Here is a 14,629-nt window from a genome sequence, read left to right on the forward strand (position 1 = left end):
TTGCACCAGAAAACTTTTAGAACTCATAAATGAATTCAGTAAAGTAGCGGGATATAAGATCAATGCTCATAAATCTAATGCATTTTTTTACATAAGTGATGAATCTTTGCAAAGAATAATTAAGAAAACTACCCCATTCACAATAGCTTTGAAAAAAATAAAATACTTGGGAATCAATCTCACAAAAGAGGTGAAAGACCTCTACAATGAGAACTACAGAACACTAAAGAAAGAAATTAAAGAAAACCTTAGAAGATGGAAAGATCTCCCATGTTCTTGGATAGGCAGAATTAATATTGTCAAAATGGCCATACTACCAAAAGTGCTTTACAGATTCAATGCAATTCCAATTAAAATCCCAATGATGTACCTTACAGAAATAGAGCAAGCAATCATGAAATTCATCTGGAAGAATAAGAAACCCAGAATAGCTGAAGCAAGCTGGGGGTATTGCAATACTAGAACGATTGAAATAGAAAACATAATTAGAAGCTATTTTGAAAATCTATACTCCAACAAAACAGAAAAATTTGAAGACATCAACAGGTTTCATACTACAAAGCAATAGTAACAAAAACCGCATGGTATTGGTACCAAAATAGACGGTAGATCAATCATACAGAATAGAGGACATGAACACAAACCCAAATAAATACAATTGTCTCATAGTAGACAAAGGTGCCAAAAATGTGCAATGCAGAAAAGATAGCCTCTTCAACAAATGGTGCTGGGAGAATTGGAAATCCATATGCAACAGAATGAAACTAAACCCATATCTCTCACCATGTACGAAACTAAACTCAAAATGGATTAAGGACCTCGGAATGAGGCCAGAGACCCTGCAGATTATAGAAGAAAAAGTAGGTCCAAATCTTCAACATGTAGGCTTAGGACCAGACTTCCTCAACAGGACTCCCATAGCTCAAGAAATAAAAGCTAGAATCAATAACTGGGATAGATTCAAACTAAAAAGCTTTCTCTCAGCAAAGAAAACTATCAGCAATGCGAAGAAAGAGCCTACAGAGTGGGAGAAAATCTTTGCCAATCATACTTCAGATAGAGCACTAATCTCCAGAATCTATAAAGAACTCAAAAAACTCTACACCAAGAATACAGATAACCCAATCGACAAATGGGCTAAGGAAATGAACAGACACTTCACAGAAGAAGATCTACAAGCAATCAACAAACATATGAAAAAATGTTCAACATCTCTAGTAAGAGAAATGCAAATCAGAACCATCCTAAGATTCCATCTCACCCCTATTAGAATGGTGATTATCAAGAATACAAGCAACAACAAGTGTTGGCGAGGATGTGGGTAGAAAGGTATACTCATACATTGCTGGTGGGGCTGCAAATTAGTGCAGCCACTCTGGAAAGCAGTGTGGAGATTCCTTAGAAAACTTGGAATGGAACCACCATTTGACCCAACTATCCCACTCCTTGGCCTATACCCAAAGGACTTAAAATCAGCATACTACAGAGATACAGCCACATCAATGTTCATAGCTGCTCAATTCACAATAGTCAGATTGTGGAACCAAACTAGATGTCCTTCAATTGATGAATGGATAAAGAAACTGTGGTATATATATATACAATGGAATATTACTCAGCCATAAAGAATGATAAAATTATGGCATTTGCCAGCAAATGTCTAAAATTGGAGAATATCATGCTAAGTGAGATAAGCCAATCTCAAAAAAACAAAGGACGAATGATCTCACTGATAAGTGGATGATGACACATAATGGAGTGTGGGAGGGGTTAGTGTTACGGTTAGAGTTAGGGTTAGTGAGGAGGGCAAGAATGGAGGAAGGAAGGACTGTATAGAGGGAAAAGAGGGGTGGGAGGAATGGGGGGAAGGGAAAAAATAACAGAATGTATCAAACAACATTACCCTATGTAAATTTATGATTACACAAATGGTGCGCCTTTACTCTATGTACAAACAGAGAAACACAACGTGTATCCCATTTGTTTATAATAAAAAAAAACTAAAAAAAAATTCTATTGAAAAATTAAATTGTATGCACAAACTTAGTCTAGGTCTGCCACATAATAAGTTAAATAAATATTAATATTATTAATAATATTTGTTGAATAAATAACATCTTAGACTTTGGGAAAAGGAACTTTAACCAAATTCTAAATGTCATGGTAAACTGGGGATCATCTGACAGTTTATTCCTAAAAGATTTAAACTAAATCATTGTTCATTATGTAGTGAACTCCTTCCTTTTCAAAGGCATTTATTTTGGAGCCTGTCATGTATTACCTGCTCAGTTGAGTTAGAATATTAGATGGCCCGGTTTCACTGTGTGGCTGCGGGGGGAACACCAGAGCCTGGCCTGAAGCCCTGTGGTCACCAACTGGCAGACGGTGTGCAGATTCATCGTTTCGTCTGTCTACCATGGTATTTAATGACAAGATGGTCTCCATTGCCTTTAGGGGTGTTATGTGTTCTTGTCCAGGTTACTTCAATCCCTGCCACACTGGATTGTCACTGGAACAACATGCTGTGCTGCCAGCCTGACTGCAGAGCTCACTCGTTTGCACCTTTTCATTTATATGTCCATCAATTCCAACACACTTGTTGTGGTATCACAGAAAGGGCAGGGTTGAGGGGCAGCACAGGGGTTAATACTGTCAAATCTAAATACACCCATGGAGTCTAGAAGGAGACAATAGCTAGTCCTGCCAATTGTGCTTAGGAAGTTGTCCCTGGAGAAATCTGCTCATTACAGGGAACTCTTCTTCAAGAAAGAAATAAACTGGCATCTAGACCCTATTGACAACGATTTGGGAAATAGGTAGAACACTCAAATTCCATATAAATACAGATTTGTTAATAAAATTAGGGTTGTTTTTTCTTATGAAAAAGTTTCAAGTATCTGACAGCAAATTTTAAGCATTTGTAGGGGACTCAAGCATCCGAGGTGTCCTGAAATGACCTTTAATGTCCCTCTCAGTTTTGAACAGGATGGTAACCACAAATCTTGGACCAGCGAGATGGAGACAGTTTCTTTTGGAAAGATTTACATGCACATAAAACTGCTCTATGGCCAGTCATTATGATTCCCATGGGGACTTTCTTGACTTGTCTTTTCTCTTCAGAAGTATATTCCCCCAGAACTAACAAGATGTCAACAGATTCTGTACTCTAAATCTTCCTTCAGGGATGAGGGAGCCTGAAAATCCCAGGGGAAGTGGAAAGCACAAGTCAGTCAGAGGGCTAACTGGTTCAGCAGCAAAAAGCACAGGTAACAATGGCGATCCTGCTTTCTTCACCATTGACTTTGTGTAGGCGTCTACACTCCCATGCGATTCACAGTAGCATTCTCTGTGCCATCGCTGCTAGAAAGTGTAGGTTTAGCAACGTCATTTAACAGCTATGCCATTTATCCACTTCACTTCCATCACCATGCTTAAGCATGAAACCATTTTTATTTCAAGTGACCCATGCAAGAATTTTCTGCTTTTGCAGAAGTTATTTCAAAGTTTTCCCAGAAAACCATTCTGATTTCAATTTTGCTTTACGTACAATTTTAGCTGAATTCAAAAATTATTGAATCCTTTTTTTTAATTTGGGGTGGGGGGAGTACTGGGGACTGGACTCAGGGGCACTGGACCACTGAGCCACATCCCCAGCACTATTTTGTATTTCATTTAGAGACAGGGTCTCACTGGGTTGCTTAGTGCCTCACTTTTGCTGAGGCTGGCTTTGAACTCGCAATCCTCCTGCCTCAGGTTCCTGGTTAGGTGGGGATACAGGCTTGTGCCACTGCACCTCTTTTTATTTTTCTTTTCAATAGATACTTTTTGTGCTTTAAACCTATAGTGAATGAGTTCTTTTCTTTCATGATGTCTCCAAACAAATAATACTGGTATATAAAAAAGTAAATTATTTCTGAATTATATCCAATTGTATTAAAAAAATTTCAACTTAAAAACAATTAATTTTTTTTCAGATTTTCTGGTCATACACATATATCCTCTAAAAATGAAAAAAAAAATCTCCTCTTTCTTAATAGATATACTTTTAATTTTAGATTCATATGTTATTAGTTGCTAACCTTCCAGAAATAAAAATATTGGTAATGAGTATCCTCATACTGCTCCTAACCTCAACAGGAATAGCCATACTTTTAGACTAATAATTTATTCCCAATCTTGCTGGAAATTATTGTACATCATGTTTTGTAAGATTTTAAAAAGATAACAAATGGTCCAATAGTAATGATTAATGTATGTTTCATTAGCTAAGATCATCTTGCTTTTTTTTTCTTGTAAACATCTTTACCTATAAAATGAAGATAGATAATACTTTTCTTCCAGAGTTGTCTCAGGGTTTAAAGGAGTAGCCCTGTTTAAAATGCTTTGTAGTTTTCCAGGCTTGTGAGGGATTTAGCCAAAATAGTTGGAATGACAATTACTGGGGAGAACAGTATAGTAGAGGATTATAAACACTGGTCTCAGAGTAAGACTGGATTGGGTTTGAAATGTCACCTCTACCACTGTTAGTGCTACAATCTTGGTTACAGATAACCAATCCATCTTTTTTAAAAATATTTGTTAGTTGTCAATGGGTCTTTTATTTTATTTATTTACTTATATGTGGTGCTGAGGATCAAACCCAGGTCCTCACACATGCCAGGCAAGTGCTCTACACTAAGCCACAACTCCAGCCCAACCAACCCATCATGAAAAAGAATGTCTACTTCATAAGACAGCTGTGAGTTTTAATGAACTATGGTTATGTAAATGTTTTCCATGGCACCATTTGTTCTCCATGCATGTTAGTGCTCTGTGAGGATGTTTTTACCTGGACACGTCTATTGTCATGACCACTGTTCTTAAATAGGATCTCATCTTGCATAATCTTTTTTTCTTTTTGACTTTACTTTTAGTTTTTGACTTTGGTTATAACAAAGACTACACATATATTTTATGTTCTAAATACATATCTATTATTCTTTTTTCTTTTTCTTTTTTTATTCTAAACAAATGGGGTACAACTTGTTTCTCTGGTTGCACATGAAGTAGAGGCGTACCATTTGTGTAATCATACATTTACATAGGATAATGGTGTTTGATTCATTCTGTTATTCTTTATATGTATATTTAAATGATTTGGAAGCACAGTTTATTTGTATATAAGGGTTACTTTTTTAAATTTAAGAGATTTTAAAAAGATTTTTTTGATTAATAAAATGAATGGAAAGGCATTTTTAATTTTCTTTTCTGATTCCTAGACATTTTAATACTATTTGGGCATTTGACCTAGATGATTGATATAAAATTGTCATCCATTACATTACATATTCTTCTTATTTTAAATAAATATTTTATTAGTTGTTGATGGACCTTCATTTTTTATTTACTTATTTTTATGTGGTGCTTAGAATTGAACCCAGTGCCTCACAATGCTAGGTAAGCGCTCTACTACTGAGCCACAACCCCGGCCCTGTGTATTCTTCTTAATTGCTAGTATTTTGCATACATGTTTTATAAATAATTTTACAACAATCACTTAAATTTAATTCTATATTTAAATGGCTTATTTGCTAAAAAAATTTAATACCACAACATCAATTCAAATTTTTTATTTTGTTTAATCTCTCCTTAACTTAGAAAATATTTTGGGCAATACCTTCATGAGGAGATAGAAGTGCTAGCTTGTTCAATATCAACCAACTATTATAGTTGACTTTTTGTACCTGAGCAAAATACCTGATATAAACTTAAATTGCAATCTTTTCCCAAATAAACCCAATAGTCTGTCATCTCAATTTTTGACTACCCAGATTCTCTGAGTTTTAAAACTGATTTTGGTTCATTTTAGTATAAAACATAAGTCAAAATATTTCTTAAATACTTTAGGTCTACTTTCTCATCCCTGTAGTTAATAAGATTTGCTGTGGGGCTGTCTAACGTGGGTGATTTCCTTAGTCTTTCCTGGAGCACAGTGGATCCATTCAATCTGTCTTCCATTCTCCCCCTCCCCTGCTCTCCAAAGCTTTGCTTAACTAGGTCATTGGCTATTTTTCGATTCTATTTCAAAAACACTTATCACACATGAGTTGGATTTCTGTTCTCTTTGTCATCTTACTGTGTCTAGCCTTTCCTTGTATTGTGAACAAAGCCTTCCCCAATATGTTCTCTACTTACTAATTTGATTGTACCCAGTCTCAGTCTTTTGGTTGTGACAAATGTGGATTTTAATTTGCCATTGAAATTTTAGCTTTCTAGCTTACTTTTTCCTACCATACCTTCTCTTGTCACTCAGTATGGTTTCTTCATGGCACAGGTTTAATCTCATCCTGTCATCACCCTAAAATGTTGTTTACCTGTTTCATTTTTATTTGTACCTGACCTTGACCCATGTCATTCTCCTGCTTCAAACATTTTCTTAAAAGTTTCAATACTTATCAAAAGTTTCAGATTTAAACAATTATAAATCGTTAGTTGAAATATTCTTTTCCTGTGTGTGTGTTTCCCATTATCCCCACATTGGTGCTTTGAAGGAAGATATCAGTCAATGATTTTTATTAAATAAACAAAATCATTTACAGAAGGATACCTATCTTGAGTTTCCATGAGGAAATTTTCTTTTTGTACCCCAGAGAAGTTTCCAAAGTTATCATAGTGTTTGTTCTCTTCTTCAATCCTTTTTAAAAGCAAAAACATCTACATGATCGTTGTTTAGCAAGACATTTAATGTTTATTTGTCCTTTGGGTTTTATTCTCAGTCTTAGAACTTTGATAAAAGCAGTTCACAATTCAAGATCCCAAAGTTTTGATCTAATGCTGCTTTGTCACACAGAGGTGGGACATGATTTCCATAATGTACACATTAAGTCCCTTAATTCTTCACTATGCCATCCCTCTATCACCAAGCTGTACTTGAGAGTACCAGAACTAGCAAAGTGCAACACTGACCTCCAACCACCGCCACCTCACTTTCAATGGGCAGGACAACTTTCTGAACTTACATAGAAAGATCAAAGCTGGGAAGCAGAACACTTTTACAAGCTGGTGGGTGAGGGAGGGATTGAATATCTTCTTACCTTCTTTTATGGGTAAAGGACTGCTTTTTTTTTCATAGCAGCGGTAGACTACTGATTCCTTTTTTGTCTCAATCACCACTTTTCAAACTTAGAATTAATTGGAGTTAGTCCCAGATTCTAGCAAGCTTCTTTTCCAGTTTCTGTTTTCACGATTGTTAAAAATTTTATTGTTTTTTATGCTTTGCCTTTACTTCTGAAAGAGGCCATTTCGTGGACTGCTAATATATCACCATTTTAGGAAAGAACTCAGCTATTACACAAATTTTTCCAGGTATGACTTTAAAAAAAATAAAAAAGCAAGAAAACTTTTGTGAGCAGTATGACAAATGGAAATGTAAGTTATACTGGAAAAGGGAGCTGAGGCCATTATTCTTTTATGGAGTACAAATGACCACATTTTGACAATTTTCCTTCTTTTCTATTTAATATATCTAGTACTGGCAAAAACAGCCTGTGAAAATACCTCAGAGATCAGTATTCTTTCTTCCCCACATAAGAGTAATACCTTCCACGTTTCCCCAGGTCTCCTTCTTATAGACAATTTTATTATTTAACATTTTTCAACTGCCACAGCACTGGGCACTTGGAGAACATATAAAAATATGTTCCCTGACTCTATCTTTCCTGTGGGCATGCATGCCCCTCAAAAAGGTCAGCCAATATTGACTTTGTAGTCTGGAACACAGAATTAGTAGGCAGGGACTGCAAAAAAATAAAAATCACTATGCAAAGACAGTTTAGTGCTGCTTTTTAACCCATTAGAACAGAATTTATTATTATGAATAAGTGCTCTTTATTTTTTTTCTTGGAAACATGGCTCTTGATATGACTTTTATTTTCGCACATTAGATAGAAGTACAGCTTTAGAGAAATGTGTCTTAATTATAAGAACACAACACAAAAACAATGATAATAGCAAAAGTCACTGGGGACAAATGATACATTTATACAAAAAGACCTGGTTGGAAATTTGAATTTTTATTCAAGACTTTGTCTAAATGCTAGCAAAAAATTAAATTATATTTTATTGGTTATTTTTGAAGTATAACATAGAGGTAAATTTTATCATAATGTGGTTTCTGAAGCACAGTTTATTTTGATGGGAATTTGTTCTTTGTAGATGGGTTTTGAGATTGCTGTTGATTACTATGTCAATTTTTAGTCTATGTCTAAGGTAGGGCTCAGACCATCAAAGTTCAGAAGCTCTACAAGAAATTCTTGTTACCCCTCTAGAGTCGGGGGCGACTGGCATTAGAAGCTGGTTAGGGTGGACCTGCTCCTCCTAAACCCACCTCTCAAAGAAATGGTTTTCTCCTGAGAGTAGTAATAACATATTTGATGAGGTTTGTGATGGAGCTGTATGGCGGAGGATCTGTGCACTTGATCTACCATCACAGGGAGGCAGTTGGTTATGAGGGCTTGAACTACTTCAGTTGCCATGGGTCCTATCTGCAGTAAGACTGTTAGTAAAATGGGATTGATCTTGATGTGCATAGAAAAGGCCACTCTCAGCCCTAGACTGTGAGGCAGGGAAAATTAGTCACATGTTTCCTTGTCCTTGAAGGAGTCCTACCTTCCTCTAGTACCTGTTGACTTGAACATGCTCACCTAGTAGTCTTCTGTTTACTAAATATGTTTTATGGAAACTTTATAGACTTTAAAATGTGTTTTGTTTTTTCTCAAAAGCATGACTCAATATGCCCATTATATTCCTACTTTAGATAGAATTGAATTGGTAATTAGAACCCTGGTTCCTTCACCCTTCTCTCCTCCCCTTTAACATGACTGAGACTTCAGAACAGATCAGCTCCAAACACACAGACAGAATCCAGTTTTCTTTCGTGGACACCCTTGACTGTGGGGCTCAATTTCTGAGGTGAAGTTGTGGTGGCACCATGCTTGGTGACAGCCCTCTTGGCATTTACTCATTTCAAAACCAACTTGGAAAAATTAATTTTAAAAAAGTATTTAAATGGAAAATTCTATCTGTGATCTGGAGACTTTAGCACTTTTCCTTATATATATTTTTTTCAAAATATAAAAATTGAGTTGAAGAATTCTGTTGAGTTTACATGGAAACGGTGCCAATTAATTTTTTTTTTTCTGTTCCTCAGGAAAATTCCTTGGCTGAGTCATAATATTACTTCCTGGCAATCCCTTGGCAATCTTGAATTTAAGGCATCTGAGATGCTTATTCTTTCTGGGGGAAAATATCTGGCTCTTATAATCCCTTTTTCTTTCAAGCATACAATTGAAGACTTAAATAACCTTTTTAAGAGAACTGTGAGAAAACTTTGACTCTGGACAAACATTTCAGAAAATTCCCCACCCCCTTTTTCCCACTGAATAAAGAGATTATCATTGATGAAAGGATCTATTTCCTTTTTTATTACTTCAAAAAAACCCAGGATACCTGAAGAGTGTTCATTAATACAGTGATAAGCAGATTTGAATGCCTAGTATGTACCATGGTCTGGATAATCATAATATCTAAACAGTTTAAGAAATATAGACAGAGTAAACTATTTGGATAAATTCTTTTATTTCCCCATTATCCTTCTTTGTCTCATGCTAGATGCTGATTTCCCTGCAGACTATAGTCATCAGAAAGATTTTTTTTAATGTTTCATGAGGCTTGATGTTCTCTTGGTTCTTGTAAATTCCTGATGCCCAAGATTAAAGGAATCTAGGGACACCACTATAAGGTAATAAATCAAAGAAGTTCAGTGGGTTAGACAAAGGCGGATTCAGGGAAGGAAGGGAGGATAGAAAGAGGAAAGACAGGGGAATGAATCTAACGGAACTTTCTTGTGTGTGTGTGTGTGTGTGTGTGTGTGTGTATGCAGTATATGAATATATTACAATGAATCTTACTGTTATGTACATCCACAAGGTGGGGTTCCTAATTAGAATAAGATATATTCCATGCTTGTATAATTATATCAGAATGCATTCTACTATCATGTATAACTAAAAAGAACCGAGTAAAAACAAAAGAAGTGAACTTCTCTTACAGTTTTAATCAAGTCTCTTTTTTTGAGGATTTTCTTGTTATTTTAACTAGGTTAATCTTTCTCATATATTTAAAGAGTGTATCATTTATTGCATAACAGTTGCACATTTAAATTCTAGGTGATAGATTATTTTCAAATTATGAAATTTCCCTTTTTTCACAACTTGTGCTTTTTGCATTCAAATCTACTCAGACACCACTTTAAGTTTTGCATGATATATAATGTATTTGTGTGTATGTGTATTTGTTGTTTTGCTATTTGTAAACTGAATCATTTAAAATAAGCATATAGTAGGCTTTGCATTTTTAAATTGTATCTGACTATCTCTGCCTTTTAATTGAGGTTTTTGTCTTTTCACATTTCCTGCAACTATTGACATGGTAGGATCTGAATAAAAAACATGCTGGTAAACATTTAACAACGATCATTTCTCCAAAAAATTATGTACACATACATATGTACACACCTATGTATATATATCTTACATATGTTTGTTATTCAATTGACTTATATGTATCTTACATCAAATAGAATTTATAAATATAAAATTATAATAAGCTGTACAGTAAGATGAATTCAATATAGTAAATATTTAAAAATGTTATCAATAAGTTGAATATAAAAATCTAGAAAGAAGAAAAATGTCAGATAAAATGTGATCAAAATATTCAGTATCCTGCTCTTTAAAAAATTCTAAAAATCTAGTGATAATTGACCTTGATGGAGAAAATTAGGTGATAAGATATGGACTAATAAACCCATAAAATATTGTATAATTAGGACCCTGTTTCCTTTCACCATTCTCTCCTCCCTTTTGTTTGGGCACAGATGGGAACTACTTTTCTCTTCATGTGGAGGAATAATAACTGGGTCTTCCAGGTACACTGGGTACTGGCAGCCTTTCCTTACATTGTTCTCTGTGGAACACCCAGAAAGTTAATTGATAAGATCAAGCATTCCATGGATCTCTTCCTCACACTTGACACTTGTCACCCTCTTTCATCTCCCTTAATTCCAACTGAATTTAATTAAAAACATGATAGTAGAATAATTTATAAGAAAAATGCTTCAGGGACACTTTCTCCCAAAGAGCTCAAAGCATCTCCTCTCTTTATTCTTTACAAAGCTTGGTGAGATGTGTGGGGGAGTCCAGATAGGAATACTCTTATCTACTTTGTTTAATTCTTTAGGAGCTGCTCTGATCTTAATTGCACAAAAATCTCACATGGAGTTTTACATTGATTTCTTGAGAGAGCTAAAGGCACAGTGGGAGGATAACATAAGACTTTAAAAAGATCTATCCCCCCCAAATATGAAATTGCTAAAATTGTTAAAAATTGCCAGATAGATTTTTATACATGTAAATTTGGAAACAGTCTATCCAAATGATTTATGGGAGAAGAAAAGTTCAGCCTCCTCATGTACTGCATTCAAACACCATGTACTTAATTGCAAGAACTATCTAAGTACAACCTGGTTGCCATGGGAAATGCTATTTGAAGTGATGGGTGAACTTCACTCATTTAAGGACACAACTGTGTTTGAAGGACATTTCATAGTATCACAGGAGCAGAACTGTTGGGGTTCTGTACTTAACAGTTCAGTGAGTGTTAGAAGTTGGTGCAATCTACACCTAACTATCTCTACAATAGCACAAAAGGAGACCAACTATGGGGCTTTTGGGTGAATGCTGTGAAATAATTTTCTGGTTTTATTTTAATGTCTCTCAACAGTTCTCTGGTACCAATTTCAAGGTAGCATGATTTAGGGCTTATATTATTTCAAGGGTGGGACTGCAAATGTGATATCACAATCAGCTAATGTTAACCCTTACTTCTATCACCTTTTATGCTTTTTATATTTGAACATTAAATCAGTCAGAAAAAATCATAATTAATAATTTGCTAGAGTTTCTCTTTTCAAAAGGAGATAAGTATTTCAGAGGAAACTGGAAGCACAAAATATTCCTACTCTGTGAGATATTTCTGTGGTTTCAGTTTTTAGCTCTTTTCTGCATGACAAATGATTGTTCAAAATATCAAGTGTTGAAGGCAAAACAGAACTGGGAAAAGGTACAATCCTTGTCATTCAGAGCAGAACATAGAAAGTCCATGCTTTGGAGGATCAAGCATTGGACCCTCCTACCCACTGAAGGTCTTTGAAAATATGACCTTTGATGCACATTATAATTTGTCTTACTTGACCTTCCTAAATCCCTGGTAGCAACATCACCACAGGCATTATGACAAGGCCATTTCCTGCCGTCATTAATTAAAATAATTTTCTTGCATTGATTTTATTATGTGGAAATTATGTTTGGGTAAGACACTAACTTCAGAGTGAAATTAATCAAACACACAATCATTTACTTCTATCCTAGGAGGCTTTAATCAATATTCATAAGATTTCTTTAAATGCTAAAGATTATCAACTAGACTGAACTTAGTGTCAGTACCTGGTTTCTTAGGAAGACCATGGAACTTGTCATCATCAGATTGTCTTCTGGCTGCCTTTTGTTGGAACACTGTAAAAAATATAGAACATATTATTTATTGGCCATAAACACTTTTAAAAAACCCCATCCAGTGCAAATCCCCAGGAAACTAGGATGCAATATATCATTTTCATTAGTAATAATTCCTGATTGTATTCTTTTTGAGTAGGAGGATTATTAAATTTGCAATTTTCTCATTTGTGCAGTTTATCAGTCATTTCAGAAAGCATTTTCTTTGGGCAGAGTAGTATAATGCTGATGGAATGCCTCATTAGGCTAGTTAAATCAAGATATGATTCCATTTTGGTATCAGGTAAAGATAAAAGCTGCATTTTGTTAAAAGTGATAAATGTTAAAATCACATGAAAAATTCCATTTGCACGGAAATTACTCAAGCTGACTTTTCAGCGATAAGCAAGGATAATGACTATTTTTTCTTAAACAGATGAAAAGACTGTTGTATTTCACAGATGTAATAATAAAAAAGGCACTTTATTCTTGCATCATCCATCCAGACTTCAGACCTATTAAAGCAGCTTATTTGAATTACTTCATTATCTGAAAAGTGCTTTGTTCTCATTTATTATTTCTCACACAAAATTCTGGGAGACAAGTCAGCATTACTCACCCCATTTTGCAGATGAAAGATAAAATTGATTGTTTCATATTTATTGAGCACCCACAAAGTTCCAGATAGCTTCTGGCATTTGTTAATGAAAAAGTCCAGACCATTTACAACTTTACTTTGGAAAATGAACATCCCAAAGTTACATTTATGTTTTATTGGCAGTTTGAATTATGGGGTTTGGGACCTGGAAGAGGCCTGGGAGATTTACTCCAACCTCATATGTTTATAGATGAGGGAGGTGGAAGTAACTGGCTTGTAAAAGGGCTAAGTAATTTTGCAATGATCCCAGAGCTGTTGTTAGTGGAGAAGTGATTTAGACCTTCAAGCCTTGAACTTCCATGTCTTGCTTGGCTCTTTACAGAACTGCTGCCTTTTCCATTTTGTGTCTTCCCTTTTAAAGGGAAGGCAGGAGGCAGAGGGAGCAGACCAAAAGGAACCCCAGAGCATTTCTAACACCTTGCGTCTCAGTTCAGCAGTACTTCCTGAGGCACTTAGGAGTGGGAGTGGTCCAGCTGGATGATGCTTGACCACTCTGACTGGGAGAGACATCCCAGGGGTCATCTCGGATCTCTGCTTCGGTATTAATATCCTTTAAACCGATCTATATCAAGGTCATATCTGGGATTGATGCAGAAGACATATTTTGAATTTTAAAAAGTACTCCAATTCAAATCATATGAACAATTGTTTCTTGAGCTTATAATTTGCCAGATGCAGTCAAGAGAAAGGGTATTCCTCTCTGCTCTCTTAGGAGATACAAATGTATTTTCAAAGTATGAGGTGTTTGAGAAGAATTATATGTATGAAATCACATGTCTGGTTAAAAATCACTTTTCTTCTTCAAGCTCTGGGATTGTGGTTTACATTTTTCCTAAAATAAAATATATTGAGGGATATATGGTCTGTGAGTTTATTTTAGGATATGAGAAGAATTTTTTTAAGCAGTACTTGATTTTTTTTTTCCATTGGCTGGTTCTAAAAGTCTCGAAAAAATGCTACACTTTTGAAATTTTAATAGCATGCAGACTCTTTGTGCTTTCTTGCCAATATTATTAAGATATAACTGAGACTGTCTTAAGACTAAAAAGCTGTAGTCTGGTTTTTAAATATGAGAAATGACTTGAATCCAAAGATAAATTCAGACAATAAATTCTTCAACTAAAAAGTACATTAATTGGTAAGTTTTAAGAATTCTGCTGAGATTTGAACCTACAGACTCTTTGGAAATGAAATTATTTTTCCAGTTTTCTTGGTGTTAATTTGCTAAAAAAATCACTTTATACCCTATATTTTATTGAAATACTTTCTGGTTACAACAAACACTTGGCTTGTGGGAAATGCAAGTGTGAAACAAATAAATGCTGTCTTTGAGTTGCTAAGTTAAGAATTTACAAGCAGTGTATTTATTTACTGTTGAGAG

General features: G+C 35.0%; 1 protein-coding gene and 1 long non-coding RNA gene across 2 annotated transcripts in view; one reads left to right on the forward strand and one right to left on the reverse strand.

Moving 5' to 3' along the window:
- The window catches only part of LOC124995052 (uncharacterized), a 63,967-nt gene that overhangs the window by 46,378 nt on the left and 2,960 nt on the right, over positions 1-14,629 (forward strand). The window lies entirely within an intron of this gene.
- Positions 1-14,629, reverse strand: part of Bank1 (B cell scaffold protein with ankyrin repeats 1) — a 282,791-nt gene that overhangs the window by 37,367 nt on the left and 230,795 nt on the right. Inside the window, exon 10 of the mRNA XM_047567484.1 lies at positions 12,543-12,611. Coding sequence (XP_047423440.1) covers positions 12,543-12,611 — 69 coding nt within the window. The remainder of the gene's footprint in view (positions 1-12,542; positions 12,612-14,629) is intronic.

Source organism: Sciurus carolinensis, chromosome 10 (genome assembly GCF_902686445.1).
Source record: "Sciurus carolinensis chromosome 10, mSciCar1.2, whole genome shotgun sequence".
Taxonomy (NCBI): domain Eukaryota; kingdom Metazoa; phylum Chordata; class Mammalia; order Rodentia; family Sciuridae; genus Sciurus; species Sciurus carolinensis.